This window comes from Buteo buteo, chromosome 20, assembly GCF_964188355.1.
Source record: "Buteo buteo chromosome 20, bButBut1.hap1.1, whole genome shotgun sequence".
Lineage (NCBI taxonomy): Eukaryota > Metazoa > Chordata > Aves > Accipitriformes > Accipitridae > Buteo > Buteo buteo.
This window is the reverse complement of record NC_134190.1, coordinates 7,312,476-7,335,769: the sequence shown is the minus strand read 5'-3', so window position 1 is coordinate 7,335,769 and position 23,294 is coordinate 7,312,476. Positions and strand designations below refer to the sequence as shown.

The 23,294-nt window shown below is 38.8% G+C and overlaps 1 protein-coding gene across 1 annotated transcript; it reads right to left on the bottom strand.

Moving 5' to 3' along the window:
- Window positions 1-1,056: 1,056 nt before the first annotated feature.
- Window positions 1,057-22,271, bottom strand: DEK (DEK proto-oncogene). Its single transcript, XM_075052471.1, has 11 exons — window positions 22,042-22,271; window positions 20,013-20,159; window positions 17,571-17,672; window positions 16,965-17,074; window positions 14,163-14,257; window positions 11,290-11,410; window positions 9,969-10,151; window positions 6,780-6,912; window positions 4,334-4,482; window positions 2,953-3,021; window positions 1,057-2,016 (listed from the first exon to the last, which is right to left on the bottom strand). Exons 2-11 carry the CDS (start codon window positions 20,146-20,148, stop codon window positions 2,005-2,007), a joined length of 1,110 nt encoding a protein of 369 aa, XP_074908572.1. The 5' UTR covers window positions 20,149-20,159; window positions 22,042-22,271; the 3' UTR covers window positions 1,057-2,004.
- Between the last annotated feature and the right edge of the window lie 1,023 nt (window positions 22,272-23,294).

The following is a 23,294-nucleotide window of genomic DNA, read 5'->3' as shown; positions in this document are numbered from 1 at the left end:
ACTTCTCGGCCCACATAATTAAAGCCAACGGGTATATTTACATAAAAATCACAAGGCAGTTCAAGTATTTGTAGAAAATCCATCCAAAACCCCAACAAAACTTGACACAAGTAACTTTCTGCTTTTAAGCAGGACTTGGAAACGTTCAATGTTTTTAATTGCAAATTAAAATTCTTTATGCTAATCTAGTTCAGAAGGAAAAAAAAACAAACCCAAAACCAAACCAACCTTACAGAAGACACATAATCTTATCGTGGTGCAAGGACATAAATTTTCAGCAACAGTATCTTTAAATTAGAGAAGCCTGCTGAATCAGGCTTGAATAGTTTCTACCAGATAAGATAAAGACAACAACCTTGTTTCTGTATAGATTTTTTTTTTACTATACATTTAAGCAAATGTTAGATCATCAAAACTGATTTACATTTTTGTGAAAGACATTTATTGAATACAAACCCCCCCCATTACATTCAGCCTTATTATAAATGATTACACGCAAAGAAATTCAAAGTGTGTGAAGATTAATAGTCTAACTGGCTGAACATTTTCAGAATTTAGATCATTTATGAACCCTTATTTCTCAACTGTACAATAATAAAATTCAAAAAAATATGCTTTGTCTTTCCAGCAATACTACAGTCAGAGGGATTCTGTGCTCATGGCGTTAATGGCAGCCCACACTTTGGCAACTATTAGTTTAATGATTTTAAGTGTAGGACTTCCCATATTAGCAACAATGTGTACCGAGAACAGGAACCTAAACAACAAAAATTTATGCAAAGAGTTCACTTTGATCCGAAAGCTGTGGGCCAAAGTTCAGGACTGCAGGCTTAAAAGTACCATTGTCCATGTTGAGGCACCAAGGCTCAGGTTCAGAAGAGCTTTCCCATACAGAAGACAGCTTAACCACTCACGTCAGTGCTGCCCGATTCAGAGGCCCCACTGTGGATTTCCAAAGCTATCGAGCCTCCCAGCTGTACATCTTGGCTACCCACTTCTGAGATGCTAGGCCATCAAGTCAAGACACTAAAGTAAAAGATTTTCTGCAAAGTGAACTTCAGAAATTTTCCTATAGCCTTTGGAGGGATTTTATTTACTGTCAAGCCATTGAAACAAATGTATCTGTAGTCTTTTGTACAAAGTTAAATGCTGAAAAGCTTAAGTATAAAACTACAGTTTAGTTTCTGTACAAGGTTAAGATGGGACAAACATTGTAAAACCTCAACTCATTTGTAGTTTCATGAAACTTCTGCATACCATCATCACAGCCTCACTGCTGAACACTGACATTTCATGTCCTAAATCCTAAGATAACAAGATTAAAAAACTGATTTGCACAAAAGAAATCTGAAATAACTTTATATACACAACAGAAAGCCTTTTAAAAGTACAAAAATAACATCTATATGCCAATTAGTTACCATGCTTTGACAGTTCTCTCAGTGCCTACACATGCAAGACAGTAATCTAGATTTAGAATAATTCTGCATCTGTAGAATGTATCAGAATATAAAAGACATTAACATATGACTAACTCTTTGTTATTTTCAGAATGGATATGTATTCAAAATATCTTTATAACCAATACTGCAATATTCCAGTCTCTGCATGTATATGTGCAGATAAGCAGCTTTCATCTTACTTGATTTTAAAACCTCCTGCAAGCTAGTAATCCACACTAAAAAGCTATGATGGTTCTAATGAATCTAGTTATACAAAGCAATTCAAAATGTACAAAAACTATAAAAAAGGGAACATTTATTGCCATGCACGAAACTTAAGTATGTTCAACTAAAACCTGCATCAAATGCAGTTTTGTTTTGTTTTTTTTAAAAAAAGATACACAAAGCAATTTACATCAACACTCTTAACATTAGATCAGCAGAATCAGCTCTGACTAAATACCACAAGGGTAAGACACATTCCTTTTGCTGGTGCCTATCAGATCTTCAAATCCATGGGAACATAAAACCAGGAATCTTCGTTTCCCACAGTCAAATCAGATCATGAAATCAACTGAAAAGAGAAGTGTATTAGTTTTCTCCTTTCTCTCAACCCAATTACATACAGCCTCTCCTCTTGCATCAGACTATCAAGAAAATACACCTACTTTTGCTATCACAAAAAACCAAGAACACCCCTACAGCAGACAAATTGCTCTCTTATGCCTTTGCTGATAGAGACACATGTATGCACAGAACAGACAACTATTTCTAGATAGCCATATATCAACATCTGCAAATGCAGCCACAAGAGAAAGAAAAGTTACTTTATTAACTCCACTAAGTGAACCTCACTTCTCTAGTTCCATTTTTAGTTTTGGGGCAAGCAAAAGTAATTGAACTTGAAATTTTTTTTACAAATTGCCAACCACAGACTGGACAATAAACCCTTTGTCATGAGTACATTAGATTAGGCCTAATCTTCAGTGCAGCAAACTCAAAGGCAACATTGTAACTGTGCTATCAGGAGCGCATACAGAGAAAAGCTATCCATCTCTATCCTCTTTGCCTTCTCTCGTTGCCAGAGCTTGCAGGTCTGCAAAGCTTATACAACCTCATGCATTGTTACCTATGAAAGTATGTGGTCAGTGCATCAATTATAGTGCACCTTGCAGCCAAGGCTGTAATTTAAAGCAAATGCATAGCTTTCAGAGACTAAAAGTCATCAAAAATGATGACAGCTTTAATTTTAGTTTTGCTTACCAAAGAAATTCATAAGAGTAGTACTGGCATGCTAAGAAAATGAGAGTCTGAAGCAGTTATTTTTGAAAGAGGGATACACAAAAGAAAAAAAAATTCAGAGCCAGAGTTTAGGTTTATCAGAACACTAAACTTCCAATATACAGGAGGCTATTAAAACTAGTGTAAGAGGATGCCATGCCACTTTCTAATAGGCTGCAGGAAAAAAAAAACCCAACCCAGAATGTTTTCTAAATGATAAAGTCTTTACCTCTTTGACTGTTTTTTTAATGAAGTCTTTCCTGTCAGATAAATCATAACTAGGATAGTTTTCATAGACCTAAAATAAAAAAGAAAAGAAAAAAAAGTAAAAAACCAAACCAAACCTCAAATTATTTTCATTCAATGTATTGTATGAATAGGAGGAGCTTAAATGAAATTAGGGCAAGAATTGGTGTGGTACTTCTAGTATTACAACTGCCAAAATGCCCTCTGTTAATTATGGAAAGTGACAATCTTATTTTCCTGTCCTTATTTTGACCACATAAATTTTTAAATACATGTACTTTTTAATGTTTGGTCACTGACTAAACTGGTACTATAATTTTTCACATCAACAAATTGGAATGGCTATCTTGGCATGTCCAGCAAATAAGAATTCTCCCATCTTTGTCTTATGTGCTCTCTAAGTAGTCAGATACCCCTGCATTAGTGGAGGAAACTAAACAAATATCAAATCCCAAGGCTTATTTATTTTTTGGTAATATGCAAAATTGTGATCCTTTCAAGTGACTAATAGGGGAGTCAACATATTTGAGTGCTATTCTACAACTGTTCTTTGGTTAACTAGGTGGGAGAAGACCAAACAAACAAAAAACAGATGCCAACACTGACAACCAATGCAGAGTATTTTATTTCAGTATACCAAATTTCAGACTTCTAGATGACTAAACACGTGACAAAAAGTTTGTACAGAATACAAACATGCAGTTTTCTCATAAGAATAACTTCTGGTTTAATTTTCTCAAGACAACTTCTTGGAAGTACCAGGAAAACAAACGTGAGTTAACTGACAGTAGAAAATACCAAGGTAACAGTATTGTCTGTGTTTTGGTCACTTTTCCCTTTTCCGGCCACGTAGTCCCTTCCTGGCACCTGTCCTGACAATTAATGGATTCCTTGCTGAACTGATTCAACTCACTAACTCAGCTGAGTCCTATTCATTTTTTGCTGATAGATTAGAGTTGAATGGACTCCTACAGAGAACATATGACGAATGAAAGCAAGGTGAGCAGGAAAATGTACAGAGACCAGGATACAGCCCTTTTGATAGCAGCAAGCTGCCGCACTGTCTCAACATCTCAAATATTTTCACTTCAAGACATGGCAGTTGTTTTGGAGGTAATACTGATACTTTCCATGTAGCTAATTTTTCTTTGGAGATTTCCCTTCTAATATTGGGTATCGTTGTTGCATATCTTAAGATTAAAGCTCTCCTTGTTACAGCTATTAGCAAGTAAATAAATCAATGCAAAACTACTTTGTTTCTGAACCACTGTGCAGAGTGCAAGCCTCCATTTCTGAAACGATGACAAAAGTCAGTTCACAGACAAACCACTGCCTAAAGAAATTGCAAAATCATATTTGCTTACCTCCTTGCAAATCTGTTTCATTGTGACTTCCTCCAAGTTTGCATTGGCCAACAAGTTCTTGACAGTTTCCTTAAGTTCTTCATCTGTGGGTGGTTTCTTCAGCTTTTTAATTAAAGGTTCATCATCCGAACTATCCTCAGACTCACTTTCTAAATATGAAGAATAATTTGAATTGTAATAAAAGATTTTCTATTTGTCTGCTTTCTTCCTCCAAAACAGAAGCCATCAGAACTTTCCCCAAACATCTGATACAGATATTCTCACTTAAAATAGACATCTTGCCAGACCTTCCATTTAAAAACAAAGCTAATGCTATCAGTACCACATTTATTTATGAATCCGCATCATTGTTGATGAACCATCAGTTTACAAATCAATATGTACCCTAGAAACTATGGGACAGATTAATCTAACAAACTAAAAAAAGGCTTATTACAACAATTCTAAATTGAGGTATTATGGCCCTAAAAAAAGTACTTATCTGCTTTTAAAAGGAGTTAAGACTTTTTCCCCCCCTAGCAGTGCTGTGCACTAGGATCTTGTAATTTTGCAGTGCTGTATTACTGAACATGCTATCAGAACACCATGACAGCAAGTAAGAGAATCATAAAGGAAGTTAAGTGAAGAGGCACAGGACACTCCTACAATCTTTTCCAGCAGCAAAAAAATTAGTCTGAACGACTCCAACATCCACTCAGTTCCTCTACTGCCAAGAAGACAAAATTCAGAGCAGATGCCAAACAATCTAGATAATGAACTTACAGAAAGACCTACTTAACATTTTGATTTGTGTACTACGAACATACTCTCAAAACAGAAACGCAGGAGGAGTAAATTATGAACATATTACATAACATATATGCAAAACACATATGTAATGGTTTTTTATATATATATATATATATATATATATATATATATGTTGATGACAAAATAAAGCATACACACACACAGTGTCAGCCACATTAGTACTGCCAGCAGCCAACCTGAAAATACACTGAGTTCAGCGCAGGTGAGTTTACTCTGCTGAGAAATAAGGATATGAAAGAAGTTTAGCATAATTCCATGCCTAAGAGTTTAACCACTCCTTTTCTTAATATGCTGACAAGCAGAGTAATTAATCTGAACTGATGTCTCTGCTATAGTATACATGTGCCAATGCTGGCATTAATTGAAGTATGTTTACAGTATAGATACATGCTGCATTAATAACTGATACTGCAATTTTAACAGAGACATGGCTGTTAGAGAGTGCCAGAGAATTTAAGGTGGGAAAGGACCTCTGGAGATCATCTGGTTTAAGCCGCTACACAGAACAGGGCCAACGTGGAGCTGGTCGCTCGGGGCCCTGCCAGGTTGAGTTCTGAACATCTCCAACAACAGGGATTCCACAACTCCTCCAGGCCCCGTTTCTGTGACGATCATCACAGTGAAGCTTTTCTTCCCCTAACACGTAATTGCAACTTCCCTGGCATCAACTTGTTCCTGTTGCCTCCCATCCTCTCACTGTGCACCCCCAAGCAGAGCGTGGCCCTGCCTTCCCCATTGCTTTCTCATTTGGCAGTTGCAGACTGCAGTATGATCCCCCTTTACCTGTCTCTTCTTAAGGCTGAACAAGCCCAGCTCTCTCTGCCTCCCCTCCTACATCGCGTGCTCCAGCCCCCTGGCCACGTTGGTGGCCCTCCACTGCATTCGCTCCAGTATGTCCTCAGCTGTCTTGTACCAGGGAGCCCAACGCTGGACACGGCACTCCCGAGGCAGGCTCACAAGTGCTGAATAGGGGGTCCTAATCACTTCCCTCAACCTGCTGGTTACACGCTTGCAGAAACAGCGCAGAGTGCCATCAGTGATCCTTATCACAAGGGCACACTGATGAATTGGGTTCAACTCATTGTCTGTGAGAGCCCCTACTTGGGTCCTTCTCTGCAAAGCTGCTTAGAAAGAAACTACTGTCCCCACCTGCACTGCTGCGATCTTTGCACAGGTATTAAGAAACTCAACGTATGTATACTTTTATGCCTATCGTCAGATATGAGAAAACCAATAGCAACAGGATGCATGTAGAACCCATATCTATGTTAACAAAAAACACATTAAGCTGCTGAACAAAGATACACAGTGTGAGATATACTACTGGATCAATTGTAAGATTCACATGAAGTCACTATAGAGGCACCAACAGAATTTTGCTAATGTTCTTCCAGCAGAATGAAGACCTAGGCTGATACTTTCAGTTTATATGCAAATATATGTAGACAATAGAAATTACATAAGCTATACCCAAACTAAGAATTTTTTTTTAATTATTGTTGCAAGGAAAGAAATAGTAAGCCAACAATTCACCAAATTCTATTTTCTTTCACAATTAGGTGCAAAAGCTTCCTTTCTAATAAGCATGCCAGTTAAGCTACAAGACAATGTATGATGAAAGATTTAAGGCATTTACCTTTTCTAGAACTGTTCTGATTTTTTTTAGTAGTGCTGCTATCTGCCTTCTTGACATTCGCACCCTTCACAGCTTTCTTGGTTTTGGAAGTCACCTTTTTAGATTTTTCTCTTTTAGATGCTTTTCTAGGGGGCTATAAAGAAGAAAAACAGAAGATTAAAATGATGATTTCTATCCTAACAGTCCATACCTCTTTTCCACAATGGAAATTATCCTTTCTGTCAGTACAAACTAAATCAGCAAATTTAATTACTATATCTTACTAGCAATTTCTACTCCTATACCATAGGGGAAATATGTCCACAAAGAGTATTCCTACATTCTTTTAAATTTCACATTGTCCTTCTACATGGACTCTGAAGCTCAAAGAGCTAGAACTTTTTGATTATACTAGTAGGTTGGTTGTGCTACAACTTTCCATTCATAATTACTTATAATTAGCTTATAAAGTCACTTTAAAGATGTTCCTTTAAACAAGGACATGGTATGTTGTATTCAATTACTTCTAGATGCTATAGCTCTCTAAGACTACACACGGCTAATTCTTTTTGCACTAGCTGAGGAGAACTACATTAGCTAATCCATAATTTGGCCAATTATTGTGACTAGTAAACCCCCCCAAATCATGGCATTAAGTTAACATCAACAGAAGAAATTGGGAACATAAATACATACAGTATACACGTATCAGTGCACTGCATTTTTGGCACAAATTAAATGTGTCCTTAACACACAGAATCTTTAGACAGTACTTCTGACAAGGCTGAAAACTTTCCTCACAGAAGCAAACATGGAACATTGACCAGGAATAAACCATACTTCAGAGAAAAACCATCATGAAACAAAACAAATTAATTAACAATAGTTACTAAATTCATAATTCTAATTTATATTTTAAATGGCAGTGTAGTCAACTGAGCAAACTATCAACATCTAAACACTTAAGATTAGCTCATATAACTTTTAACTGCTTCTGCCATTAGTACCTGGTGCAACTCATGAAACTAATATTTAATAAACCAGATTATATTTATTTATATTGGCTTGCTCAGTTACAGTTGCACTTGCTCTGCAGTGTTAAATGAAGGATTAAGACTTTCACTATTGAAATTCAGAAAATACACTCAAGATGGCTCCATTTCTCAATAAATGTTTGTAGCTTGTAACTTTTCAGCTTTCAATTTTCTGCTAAAGCTCCACCACCAGCTACAAAGTCAGAAATTAAACCTGGCACTCACGTTTCAGTTTTTTATAAAATTATGCTCCCCCAGCACACAAAAATATTTCAGGTATCTTTTGCTTCCAGGTAACTGTAAGATTTTGTTTGTTTGTTTGTATTGTTTAAAGAAAGAGTTGCAATCAAGAGAGACATGCAACTCTGAGGACAATCTACTCTCCATACCTAAGATTCCAACAGAGCTGGGGCAGCAAAGCAGATTTGCTGCCTACGTCCTTCCACCTGTAGTACGTTAAAGAGTGTCATAAACCTAACTTTTTTTAAAAATACTGCAATCTTAAAGCTGTGCAAATGCAGACATTTTCCATTTCACCATTTCCTAATATTCAAACTAATTTGACATACTAGTGTTTTTGTAATAATTAAGCTTTTACTCCATGCAAGTCAACTTCAGTTTCCAAAGACTGCAGACTACTCAGCTATTGCCTGGCAGACATATCTAACTCCTACCTTCTGAAAGAAGGCAAAGAAAACCCAGTTAGATCAATGGGGTTTACTGTGAGGTTTTTTTGTTTGTTGGATTTTTTTTGTTTCTTTGTGGGGGGGGTTAGGTTTTTTTTAAGATAACCGAGTTCTTGAAAAATTTTCTAAAAGACAACTCCTGCCTCTGAAAGTGACATTCCTCTCCTCACAGTAGGAAGACTGTTCTGCTGAAGAGATGAACAAATATAAAATTAACTTTTAGTATTTCAACCCTCTTTCAATTTGCCTTCTGTGGGGAAAGAAAAAGACAAACCAAGAATTAAGTTTGTTTCATGGAGGCATAGGGAATTTCCTTGAACCATCTTTTAAAATTAAAACCAACACCTATCAAAATGACAGTGACAAAACAAACTGTTAAAGTTACATAAATTGGCTTTTCAATAGAAGATTTTTGTTACTATTTTCTATAGTTCAGACTATTTACTTAACAGCCTGTCACACTTCCACTGCATACACAGAATTTAACCCAAGTAAATAATGGTCTTACATTACAGTCAAATGTTCCATAATTTATATAAAGAATTTCCATGGACACCATCAGTCAACTAATTGCTGTTTGTTGCAGTTGTCTGATTAAGGCGGCAGTACCATCTATATCAAAATATAGGATAAGATGGAGCCTGTAGCTCCTTTTAATTTCTTTTTTCCAGTCTTCAGGCATATGGACAAATCTGTATACGCTTTGTACACAAATCAGCTGTACACTTGTACTGGCCCTCCATGTTTTGTGTCTTTTCTGTAACAAAGTACAGGGCTAAAAGTGAATGCACAGGGAAAGGTATTTTGCATTTAAATATAAAGATCATCTAATTTCTCTCCTACTATGCAAGGCTAAAAGAAGCTTCAAAGAAAACAGAAGAACAGAAAACACAGCAAGATGAGAACACTTTGGAGATTGCAGAGATCTTTGTAAGGCTGCTTACTATGTTGCTCACTTTATCTTTGCGATCCAAGACACAGAACCCTAAAAGAGAGATTAGGACATAAAATCCAGGAGAAATATGGAACCAAGATCCAAACACAATGCAGCCAGGTAGGTCAGGGACCTCTACTGAATTCAACGTTAAGTCCTAGGCATCCAATCAAACCCTACACAGAAAAAAAATATATAGATATTGGGAGGTTTTATGAAATTACAATAAAGTCACCACAAGATGTTTGAAATCCTGGCTGCCCCAAAATGACATATAGCAAATGGTTTTATAAGGTGCATATATGCATCCAAGAATCAGAATCTTTGCCTTTTATCTTATTGATTCTCTAACTTTAATGCACTAAGAAATTATGAAAATCTCTTATAAATTGCAGAGGTGTTCCCTTTTCTTTCAAACCATTCATTCAGTTAAACATCACTTACCCCCCAACTCCGCGTGTTCCAAGAATTACCAATCAATAACAACCACATAATGACAAATTACAGACAAATGTTTTTAGCCCTATGTTGAAAAACAAACAAAATCCCTCATTACCTCATCTTCACTTTCTTTTTCTTCTGAAGAGTCATCTTTTTCCTTCTTCTCATCTTCTTCGCTACTGGATTCATCCGACAAGATCTCTGGGCACTTGGTGCGTTTTGCTTTTCTTGTTGTTCCAGTGCTACTGCGTTCCTTTTTGCCACCTTTGCTTGGTGTTTTTTTGGACTTTGGCAATGGCTGAGAGACAGGGATGCAAGTAGGAATACAAAAGTGAATTTAAAAAATATCCTTCAAATCACATGAAAGAACAGTAAACAAATATAGAGGTCTCTCAGTCTTGATAACAAAACCCAGGACTATTTTATGTACTACACTTAAGCCCTAACATTTTGCAGTAAGCAGAAATTCATTCCAGAGATGGAGCTGAGTAAAATGAAATTTCAGTCTAAGCCAAGCACCCCTTCCACTCCCCTAACCAAACAAACTTTCAAAGGTTGGGGGTTAGGGAAAGGAAGCAAGAAAGAACAATCTAGAAGGAACCTTTACCTACCTATGCCCTCCCAACTCATAAAAGCAAGCTTTTTCTTCTGATAACAAATTAGCTGACAACTCTTCAGAAGACTTAAAGGTAGGAATTCTGTCATGTCTTATGCAAAACTGCATTTTGTTGTCACTCAGTGCCGGTGTCCCTAAGATAACATGCAGACTCCTTGTTTACATCACCTACCAGTGTTTGCTGGGAATAAATTTAATTTCCTGAGCAACAGTCCAACTATTTAAGTATTGCTTTTAGATCAAAAATGGAAAGTCCAAGATTAGTAATAGAGTTTAGTAGTCTTGGCAGCTGAATCTAGCGTACTAGCATATACTAGTTAAAGCAAGTTTTCCTAGCCTTGCAACAAATTCCGTTTTGTGATGACCAAGTGTGATCACACTTGCCAACTTGTAGCATACCCACGTAACATCTGACAGCTTATTTTCCTGTTCTTTCATGTTTTATTTCCTTGCTCTGACACCTTTTTTTCTTCTTTTTCTTTCCTGCTCACATACTATGTCTCCTCCCCTCCATTCACCCACAAAGCAGAAGCTACTTAGGGTATCTGGGTATGGATATCTCTAATTGGCTTAATGTATTCACCCCACACACTTTTGTGCACTAACAGTGTGTAACAGGTGCACTTATGTGTAAGCATATAGTCTAAGTCCTCACTGCATTATGGATGTCTGCAGAAGAACTACTCCCTTTCAAGAAGCCATTGCTACTTCACTAAGTTAGAACAGTAACTCTATCACCACTGGTAACAAGCAAATAATAAGCAATACAGACAGCTGCATAACAGAGCTACAAAAGCAAGGATAACAACCTGCATCTCACCTTGCCTGAAGATTTTGGGTGCATTAAGAAGTTTAAGATTCTGGTTACCAGCTCACTATTAACTCCTGATCTTTCCAAGTCGAGAACTTCACAGATACTTTTCAACATTGCATTTCTAAATCTGGAGAGAAAAAAAAAGAAAAAAAGATTCAGTATCATATCCTAAACAATCAGTCAACATTTGACTGACAGAAGTTGCTATCTGGTTTACATTTGCAACCTGACAATAGGCATGAATATATACACTTAACTATGTTTCCAGTCTTATCCATAGTTAAGCAAAGAACCACCACCGTATTACATAAAGCAAAATAAAATAAAATTCCCAAATCCACATGTGTGTAAAGTAGGATATATAAAAAAAAGTTATAAAATCTTAATAAAAAAATCTTCCCCAGAATCTCTCCTAATTTACCACACTGGAAAGAATCAATCTTGGAAAATAAATCCAGTGGGTACAAGACTTGAACTCAAAGGGGGCAGGGGGCCTCCCTTTTTTTTCTCTGGTTCCTTACCCCTTTATGGAAGTACCTCTGATGAAGATAGAAGGTTAAGAGAAACTCTGACATCCACCCCCTTTACTCCAAAAGGATCTTGAACCAATTGTCCCCCTTTATCATTTGTCCCACCGGTATTGAAAAAAGTGGAAAGAAAGAGTCAAATCCTGTGAGGGTACGACATCAGAATGCAAGCTTCATGACAGTTTAAAAACAAAACAAAAAAACCCCTACTTATTCTACCTGTTACCTCCCTTTGCATGCTTATGCTTTCCTCTTCATTCATTTTGTACGATGCTGCCTGAAAAGTGGATTTCATTGTCTGACCACTTTTCACAAGTTTAATAGCTATTCCTGGTAATCAACGTCAAAGGAAACTTATTTTTCATTGTTCATTTAAAAGTCAGTGCAACTATTTCATGGTGGCCTACAACTTCTCTAAAGTAGCATTTAATTTCAGACTGTCCCTTTAGACTTACGGACTTTCAAAGGGGCAGAACAACTTTGTTCTCCCATGTTTTAGGGCATGGGAACAGAAAATCCTAACTGGTTTGGCGCATCTCCCTGCCTCAAAGTATAGTTCATCTACCATCCTTCCAACAATGAACTAAAATCTTTCAATCATTTTTCTAGACAAGGTTATAAAAAAATCTGTACAATCTTAACATGCAGAAGGCCTTCCTGTAGCTTTTGGGGATACACTGAACACTTGTAAGGTATTCCTGCAAAATCAAAAGTCAGTCTCTTGCATTTTAAAAGACAATAATACTATAGAGTTAAAACTCACCTAACTTGTTAATGGATTTAAAAACTACATAGCATCAAAGTTAGTTTCAGACTTTCAAGACCTTGTATACCTAATTAAGGATTTTATGGTTCTGTTGCTGCTTTAACTACAATTCCTTATGACTTATCTTACACATGGCATTTGTCCTTGTATTTTAACTTAAGTTAGAACTGGTATATATAAAGAATAAGTACCACTCCCCGAATCCTTTCATATTTTTAATGCTTTGAAGGTACATCTGCAGGTAACAGCAAACGTAATGTACCAAGTATTAAAACGCAGTTCAAGTGTGGAATAAACATGTGCACACAAGTTTTGAGTCAGTAACTTCCACAGCAAGTAGTTTCGACTTACAAAATCCATGAACTCTAATCCACACAGCAACCTCAAACCTCATTCTTTGTAGTTTATAACCTGAGCAGTAAGATTCTGCAAAATAAATTTTGTCCTTTGTTTATCTTGTTCAATGCTGTTAAAACATGATGGCATGCAAGAGTACAGTGTGGGCAGAAATCAACCACGCAGTCAGAGTAAATTAATAATCTAATCAGCAGTGGTTTGTACATAGCTATGAACAGCAGCAGAACTTGCCACAGTAACACAAGTACACAGCGCCTAGTACCTTGATATAAGAGTGACAATGCAACCAGTTTTCAGAATATTTGCTGAAGACTGAAGGGTAACAAAACTTAACCAGTAGTTCTTTCATATGGAAAATACAAAAAAAATGTGCAAAAATACTTTATTTTGTCACCTTTTGCAGATAAGGGGAAACATTATCCCATTAAATCAGTGGGAAGTGGTCAAAACTCCCATCCTGAGAGAGTTTGTCTTGTAGATTCATGTGTATTTGACAAAGCCTACTCCTAGAAAACTGCGTATCTGAGGAAGATTTGCAAATTCCAGATTCTGGAAGCCTTTCTACTATCAACAAACTGACACTAAAAAAAACAATTTAGAATCAATTGTGTAGAAGTTATTAGCTCTTTCATTTGTTACAACTGGCTGCATAAATATGCAAGGACGTTTTTAAACCCTTTCAGTCCAGTCAAAACCAAGCTGCAGCAGCTTCTCCTGCTAACAGAGAAGCAGCTTATGTGGGGAGACATTAAAAAAAAAATAAAAAAAAATTGTTAGACTAGTTGCTACAGCAATTTTAGGAATAAGACTGTATGTTTAACATACAGTAGGCAGAAGTGGCTTTGATTGTGAAGGAGGTTTTGAGGCATAGAAGGATGCAAGTTTGCACCATGAATAGAGCACGATATATTCACAACACTATGCTTGCCCTGGAGAAATAACATCTTCCTCTCACTTGGCAGAAGAATCTGATAGTTAGCATGCAACAGTTAAAGCCAGGACTGTTGGAATTGTGAATAAAGTATTCACAATTTAACTCTTTTTAACACATTTCAAGTTGTCTTAAGAGACCAATTTGTGTGATTAAAATGAGCTCAGAAACAGATCATAGAGCTCCACGAAACAGCCACTCAGCTTGAAGTTTAAATTTAATCTGAAGTAAAATTTTGAAAATAAAAGGAGTGTATAGCATGAGTCAAGCTATGTTAAGTAGCAATAAAGATCATTACTTTTTTAGCATTTCTTCCTTCTTTTTGTACTGGTCACTTCCTTTTTCAAACGGGAACCCGCTGAACTGACCCACATTCTTCTTTAGGGAAGCAACCTAGAACAGAACACACAGATTACTTTCCATTGCAATTAGTTTAAAAGATTTCATCCAATTACATTTGTTAACTTTTCATACAATAAAAATCTATTCTAGCATTTAGCTTTCTGTTGACAAAAAGTTATACCCTTTAAGTTATAACCTACATGGATTATACCTTCATTTATCTCATGACAGCATAACTACAACACCGAAGTTCTTGTCATCTTGATACTTTTAATTCCTTCTAATAACTTGCTAGGTAAAATCACCTGCCATTTCAAGCTTGTTTAGAATGTACTGCGTGATTATTTACAGGTTTACACAACTATGATCATATGAAGCCTGTTGCATGCTTTGTACCATGTGATTTGTTATAGAATAGTGAATTTTATTTTTACTATATAATCTGCTAAAGCACATTTGCTTTACTTGCTTTTCTAAAGTATTACACAGGATCATGACTGTACTTTTGAACCTTTTCTTTAGCATGACCGATTTTTGCATTTATATACCACCCAATTTACAACTTTTGCCATTATACCTGCAGTCTGAACAGGGTTGAACTTTCATTGCAACAGCCCTTATAATGGCAAAATTGCTCCCATCAAGATCCCAAATATATTCTTTGTTTTTGCTCCATCTCCTTTTACAAAAATAAAAGTTAAAAACCATCCCCAAATCTTTCGTTCTTCTGAAGTCTTTTTAACACTATCAAGAATAATTTGAACTCACTTTCTATAGTTCTACAAATTTTGTTCCTGGTCTTTCTCCATTAGTTTATAATTTTACCAAAGCTGAGCTCCTTTTCCAAAGAGAATTATCTTTGTCCAGCACCTAGAGAAAATTTGCAGATGGTATTGGCATGTTTTATTAAAAATGTTAACTACGATCCAAAGCACATACAGAATGTGCATACAAGACAACATCTGATCTTCACTATATTAAGCAGCATTCTGAGCTCCCTACAATTCTGATTAAGTATAGTTTTGGATGAAACCATATCAATATATATGTCCAAGCAAATAAACATATTGTCGTATCTTTGCACTCAAACCACTGGGACACTGCAGCAATCCAGCTGGACTTTCCAACAAGTCTATGTCCAAAAGACTAAATGTGGGAGGGCAGAGCAAAGTGGGGGTAGAATTGCAACCAAGTAAGTGGTGTAGGAGGGAAGGGCAAGAGCTTTATTTCAACAGCAGTTGTGTCTAGTTAGTATTATTTAGGAGCGTTAAGTATCAATTTACAATTACATCATTTGCACGTCATTATGAAACTGCGTATAGTTATGTGTCTGTTAGTTTATTATATTATTTATTATTGATCAATAAATCAATTATTAAAACCAGTATAATTGAGTTGTTAGTTTCTTAGTAGTGTCTTGCATAATCAATAAACAATACAGTCTCTTAATCAGTTATGTCTCAGATCTGCAATCTAAAGTGGGAAAGATGGATTCTGAGGTAATGATATCCCAGTACCTCCACCCAAATACAGCAGAAAAGTATTACTAGTTTCATGAAGGGTAAATGGATGCAGTTTGACAACTTTCACAGTAAAGCCAGTTAAATCAGAAAGTTACATGGTTCTGGTTTTGTACCTTTCCTATCCAACAATTAAATTCTACGTCAGGACAATCCAAAAGTTTGCAAAACTCTGTATGCACCGAGTCAGAAATTCTCTAGTCTGGTTTATTGCCATACTGAAAAAAATAGCATAATTCACAGAAGTAAGTTTTAATGAATATATACTGTTCTTTTTCTGAATGCTGCAGGCAACAGATCTTTCTTTGCCATTTAAACAACCATTGCATTTCCAGCAGTGGTCTGAGATGTTACAGCTAGCATGCATCTGCACTAGTACTATTCAGTTCCTGGTTTCTGTGCTAGTTGTTCAAGTTTCCAAATACACAAAGAGACTAAAACCAAATTCCTATAAATATGGTAAGTGTACTGAAATAGTAAAATTTAATATGCCTTATTTCCTCTACATCTGTTTTACCTCTATTAGCAAGGAAAATGGGTCATATTTACTCTGAAATCTAAGGCACAATCACTGATACATAAAGGGCTCCAAGAAAGACTTGCTATTATATTTTCTTTAAGTTTCATTCTTAAATACAAAAGTGAGCATACCAGTTTTTAACTAATATTTTAATTCTTAGATAAATGTGACAAAAATCACTATTAAGATTTTACATATAATGTAGTTTTACTTTCTACTGCTTTGTGCAAACTAAAGGAGAAAACAACTAGGTAAGTAGCAATGTATTAAAACCCAATATGTTTCAAACATAAAAGAAACGGAAGTACTAAGAAAAAGCTATGTTGAACAAAATAACTACATGGAGTATTTTGACTATAATCCGCATGTCAGCAGCTTTTAGCATCTCAACCATAAATTATTTCCAACTCATCCTCATAAGTTAAACAATCCCTCCCTCCCATTAAAAAAAAAAACCAAAAACAAACCAAAAAAATCTATATTCAAGCAGACTTACAATTCACCTTTCCATAGGATTTTTACAGGGAGAGTAGTTTACAGGAGTTAGAAAAATTATGGGCTTGCTTAACTGGTCCTGCAATATTCATTTTTTTAAAGTAGTTTGTAATAAATGACACTTGAAATAGATCCACATGTGCAAACGTAAAAAACTATACTACAAACATTTTCACTATGCATGAGAACTAGTAGATATACAAGATTGATTTTAAATTCTTACAGTGCCTGGCCTGTTGTAGAGGAGTTTGTGCAGGTTCCTAAGTTCATCTGTCTTCTTTTTACTCAGAAAGAATTGTATCCTTTCAATTTCACAGAGTTTTTGTCCTTTTCCTGAAACAGTTAAAATTAATTACGCTATTCATCACATCCATATTTACCTATGTTTGTAACTTCAAAACATCTAGTGGTTTTTAAAAAAGCAAAAAAGTCATTTCAGAATAGCATCAGACATTATAATAGGTCAAACATTAAGCAGGCCTTTTCCTATCAATTAGGCATCCTGACACGTCTCTGTATCTTCCTTACTTGATACTACCTAGACCAGGGTACATTTCTTTTTATTCTAGCTGCTTCTGCCTTTGTTAGTGGTGGCTAGGTACTGAAGATCCTATTCCAGGTAAGTTTAAACATTATAGAACTTTTATGATTTAAATTGATGCTACAGAATAAAAGAGGCTTTTCATATAATTAAATAGCCTTACTATTTAAAAATGGATCACAACTCTTAAGTTAGGTCTTATCTACAACAAATTAATAATTTGATCTTTTAAGAGGTTTCATTATCATTCCCGACAGTCAAAATTCTTACATGAGAGTACGAGCTTACCTGGTGTAATTGTAAAAGGTTCCTTTTGCAATGAGGACACCTGCATGGTCAGTCGGTCTACCTTCTTCTTCTCCCTTTTTCCTTCAACAATGAGACTCTTTTCTGCAAAAGACAGCTTCCTTAAAAACAGTATTTTTCATTATACAAGCAGATTCAACTGTAATGACATGCAATACAACACTGAATCTTTGAAATTGCAAACCAAAAATGGATAATGATATAACCAGGTACTATGACACTTTCAAACCTTTGGCTAATAGGTCAACGGGATTCTATGGAGCTGTATATATATAACTAGGAGTCTAGTTCTTAACCACAATCCTGTACCCAACTTAACCCTGAAGACAAGACTGGGCATTTCCTAAAGAGGACTTCACCCCACAATGGAGCACTATGCATTTTCAGAAACCCATCCTTCTCTCCCTTTCTGAGGTACAGAACTGACATTGTTTGTGTAGTCTCTTTCCGGGACGCTGCAGCCCCTACATGCACAGCTCCACTTGAGTTCTCTCAGGGAGAATACTACCCCCAGATGGGCAAAAGAAGAGTCCAGTATGCCTGCAGACGTTTTCTTTTCCCACTACTGGACTGGAGGACCCACACATATCAGCAGGAGAGGCAGAAGCACAAAGCACAGTGGGACTGTACTACACATCCCAAGGCTACGGAGTGTGGCACTCTGCAGGGCACAACATGAGTGTCACAAATACTACAATAGTATTCCCAGTAATTCTGGTACTGCTTAGTAATGAATACGTCTAGATTGTTTTATGTATACATTGCACATCACTACTTTAATGATACCACATCTCCTGGTTCTGGCTGGGATAGAGTTAATTTTCTTTCTAGTAGCTGGTATAGTGTTGTGTTTTGGGTTCAGTATGAGAAGAATGTTGATAACATACTGATGTTTTCAGTTGTGGCTGTGCAGTGCTTATACTAAGTCGAGGATTTTTCAGTTTCTCACGCCCAGCCAGCAAGAAGGCTGGAGGGGCTCAAGAGGTTGGAAGGGGACACAGCCAGGGCAGCTGACCCAAACTGGCCAAAGGGGTATTCCATACCATGTGACATCATGCCCAGTATATAAACTGGGGGGAGTTGGCCCAGGGGGTGGATTGCTGCTTGGGAACTAACTGGGCATCAGTCAGCAAGCGGTGAGCAATTGCATTGTGCATCACTTGTTTTGTATATTCCAATTCTATTATTATTATTGTCATTATTATCATTATTATTTTCTTCCTTTCTGTTCTCTTAAACTGTTCTTATCTCAACCTACAAGTTTCACTTTTTTTCCCCCTGATTCTCTCCCCCATCCCACTGGGTGGGGGGAAAGTGAGTGAGCAGCTGCGTGGTGCTTAATTGCTGGCTGGGGTTAAACATGACAGCATGTCAGAAGGAAAACCCAAAGCTTCACCTAAACACTTCATACTAAAATACTTGACCTCAAATCAAGCTATCCTTAGTGCTAAACAGATGGGGTATCCTGGCTTTAACATCTGAAAGTAGTTTCAAAATCTGTATGAACATAATCAAAACTGGACACGTATCTGCTGAAAACAGAGCAAACCATACTTGTGTGTGCTCAATAAAGTTATTTCTAAAAATCTAATTCTAATTACTCTATTGTTTCCCAAACAGCATAATCTCTTTTCTTTCTACTACCTTTTCTAAAGACAGACTTCAGCTCTTTTAAGAATCCAAGACCATCAGTGACTTGGTTTTCACTGTGCCATACTGCAGCTCTACTTCCATGGATGCTTTCATTTGCAAAACCAGTGCCTAGAGACTTCAGGATGGAAATTAACATTTTTGTATAGTAGTTCCTTCATCACACCTTGTATTCCTTGACTACCCTCTTCAATTACATGCCACAACATAAAACCTGCCTTGCTTGCTCATCCTATGATATCGCCATGATTTTTATTGACAAAATTAGTGAGACAGAATATCCCTCCTCTAATATAATTAAATTCTGGTACCCAGTAATTTAGTTCACAGTAGTTAAGCAAAGACATCTGTATTGTTTCCAAAGCTACAGCACAGATTTCTCAAGTATCCCTCTTTTGCAAACATGGATCACTTCAGAGTGTTACTGGCAAAAAAGGTTTCTCTTTTGGATATCCTTTTTTATACAAATAATTTGATAAAGGGTGCTACCTCTTATAATCATCTAGAAGTTTATACAACACCACCACCACCAACGCCCTAGCACAGGAATCCAGGATGCTGGCAATTCCTTCAATCTTTCCTGAGGAACACCATCATCGCTGTTTCTAGTGTTGTCTATTATAGTCTCCTGGGAAGCAAATTATGACCTATGAGATAGATGTACCATGGTATCTCCTAAACAATAATTGTACAATTAGCTGAGATCACAGGAGACTGCATTCAGTAAGCTTGGCATTTTTTAAAGGACAACTTATTCAGCAGAAAAACAAGTACCCTTTTCTTCCTCCTCCTCCTCCTCTTCTTCTTCATCTTCATCACTTTCCTCAGCTTTATTTTCAGTTTCAGGTTTTTTCTCATCTGCTTTTTCAGACGACATTGTATCTTCTTTTGATGAAACAACAGAAGACATGATGTATAGTTCTGTAAAAAGCAGTCAGGGAAACCATCATCAATATAGCATTATACATGAAAAACAGAGGATTCTTCCTTTTTAAAAAAATCTTCTTGTAGGGTAGAATTAATGTCACAGTGCTCGTATTGTGATTATTCACATTCTTTAAGACACTAATGTATTTTGCATACACACAATACATAATATTTTTCAGGAGGAGTTGCCATCCATTCTGCAACTAGCCTGGTTAAAAAGAGTTTAAAAGGTTATAAATTCTTTCCACACACAAGCCTTCAAGCTTGCTTTGTGAAGCATTTGGAAATACCTGCTCAAAGCAGTTGATGCTACTATCTATTAAGAACTGTAATGTTTTAAGATATCACAATTTTAGTGCACTGTATTATAAACTGAGTAGTTATTTCTGATCATGGTTAACCATGCATACAAGTTTCCTAGTAAGTTAAACAAGCTACATATTTAGATGGGAAATAGGAACAGAAAAATGAAAAATAAAAGTTATGAGCAATTCGGAAAAAATTAACACTGCTTCCAGAATTCAAATAGTTGTGACATCTTAGGGCTTGAAAATGCTTTTTGGTTTTAATGTGCAGATCTACAACAAAAAAAAAGAATAAATGGTTCATACTTAGCATATTTAAGAGGAGTCTTTTCTTAGCATTTGAAGCGGCTTAAACGTTAGCTTGAAAATATCTCACTTTGGCGAGTACCATTTCCCTACTGACAGAGAATGTCTATCTAACAAAGGAAGATAGCCATATCTGTTCATTTTAGAAAAATTCTAACTTTCAAAATCTTTCACTGTTTACAGATTGGGAACAAAATACAGCTGCAGTTGTATAAGCCCTTGTGGAAAAAAAAAAATCACATGATTAACCACTTTCTTTTTCTGATATTAAAGCCAACATTATCTGCAAGAGGTCAGACTCAATAAACAAAATGAAATCAACTGCTTATATGCAACATTAGCAGGTGCCAGAGAACAGCAGCACTCCAAATGACAGAAAACACAAGTTAGATTACCAAGAGTCAGGGAAAAAAGAAAGTTTACTCCTCTTTGCTAAATCACTGGGGGAAAAAAAATTTTGCTCTCAGGGTATTACTACCAGTATTTCACTTGACACGGAAAAGTAGTCCGGCTTTTTCACGATATTACTCTCTGAATTTTCCTTGTCTGCACAAGTGAAAAAGCAAGCAAAGTACTACAAGTTGTCTTTCCTTCCCCTTTCAGCGGAAGCAGAAGGGGAATAGGAAAGTAAGAGACTTTTTAGCTTTTCGACAACCAGGTCCGTGAGAATGACCTGCTTCGGGAAAAAGGGTACTGGGACCCACCTTTAGGAAGGCTGAAGCCGGGGGTATTTTGGGCCAGGAGAAATATCTCGCAAGCCGCCCCGAGGAGTGTATTGTGCACAACAGCACCTTCCACCCTCGCCCAGGACTTTTCCGACACGGACTCGCCACCTGTCCCCTTCCCAGCTTGCGAGCCGAAGGCCGGCGAAAGGGACGACGCCGGGTAGCGCCCGGAGGAGCCGGCGGCCAAGGAGAAGGGCGGCGGGGGCAGCGGCCAGCGGCCGTTCCCTTCCCCGAACTAACAGGCGGCCAGACCGTTCCGCCCGCCTCCCGCCGCAGGGCAGGACGGAGCGCCCAGGAAACACCTCAGGCGGAAAACGCAGCCCGCCGCCCGGCGGAGGCCTGAGAGGGAAGGAGGGAGGGAGGGAGGCGGCCCCCCGCGGCCGCCGGTGGGTCGGCCGGCGACAAGCGCTCCCGGCACACGGCGTCGTCCCCCCAGCGTCCCCCCTTCATCTCCCCTCGTCACCCGCCGGCCCGGCCCGGCGGCGGGGAGGCGGGAAGGCGCTCTCGGGCGCCGTTAACGGCCATGGCGGCAGGACCCACCTCAGCTCGAACCCCGGCTTCTGGCTCCTTCCTCGGGCGCGGCTGCGGCAGCAACGGCAGCCGGAGGCGACGGTTACCGGAGGAAGGAGGGGGCGGGGCCGGGCGCCCTGGCGCACAGCGACACGCGCGCGCTCCGCGTCCCGCCGTCCGTCGGTCGGTCGGTCGGTCGGTCGGTCACTCTCTCTCTCTCTCTCTCCCGGAATCAACAAGGTTTTCAAAATGGCGGGTTCTCGGACGGGGAGAAGGAAGCGGGAAGGCGGCGGCCAATCAGCGCCCGCAGCCCGGCCGGCGCGGGGAGGCGGCCGCCGGGGCGGGGCGGGTGCGCGCGCAGGGAGGGGTTGTTGTGGCGGGGTGTGTGGATGTGCGTGACGTGCGGCTCGGCCGGCCGGGGGCCGCCCCCGCCGGGTGACGTCAAGGGGCCGCGCGCGCGCGCCGCCGCGGGGGCCGGTGGCCTCCGCTGAGGAGGGGGAAAGGGAGGGGCGGGGCGCGAGGGGGCGTGTGAGGGGGCCGCCCCGCCCCGCCCCGCCCCGCCCCGCCTCGCGCCGTTCCCGCCCGTTGGTCGCGCCCCGCGGGTGCTGCCTCAAAGCGCCGTTTCCCGCCTGGCCCTGAGGGCCGCGTCTCCCTCCGGAGTAAGCGCAGGGTTGGCGGCGGCGCTGACAGGCTGAGGCCGACGGAGGAGACGCGGCCGTAGAAGTAGGAGCCGGGGCTGAAAGAGGGAGGTCTCCTCCTTAACTCCTGTGAAATGTGGGGGTCGCAGGCGGCCCCCGAAAGGGCAAAGGCCTGCTCTCCGTGCTGTGGCCTGCCAGAGTTGAAGACTTCTTCAAAGCAGAGAGGAGGCCTGGCTGGCCTTAATGTGCCTTCGGCAAATAGGTTGGAGAAGGAGGTACCCCGAAGTAAGCCAGTGCTGGCGGCTGCCTCGAATCCACATGGTACTGAGGGCAGCTTTTTGGCTAGTGTGAGTAGCTGTCGGTAGGTGGTTCTTACTTTGGGAAGGACCAGGTAAAGGGGTGAGAAGAGAGAGGGAATAAGAAGGACCTCACGCTGATGCGAATGGTTAATCTTAGGCAGGTGTGAAGCACAGTCGTGTAGAATTGGTAATGAAGCTAGAAAACACGTGTAGTATAAGTACTACAAAACAGTAGAATCTGGAGTAGCAAAATACTTAGGAAGTACTACAATTCGTATACTGTACAAAAGGAAAGTCTGAGGAGTGTATGTTAATCACTGCCCAATTTAGGCAACGGAGATGCAGA

Coding starts and splice junctions, on each gene's coding strand:
- DEK (XM_075052471.1), bottom strand. CDS start 20,148: ATGTCTTCTGTTGTTTCATCAAAAGAAGATACAATGTCGTCTGAAAAA. Junction 17,075..17,570: donor ACCTTTTACAATTACACCAG/GTAAGCTCGTAC, acceptor TAACTGTTTCAG/GAAAAGGACAAAAACTCTGT. Junction 3,022..4,333: donor TGAAACAGATTTGCAAGGAG/GTAAGCAAATAT, acceptor TTTTTATTTTAG/GTCTATGAAAACTATCCTAG.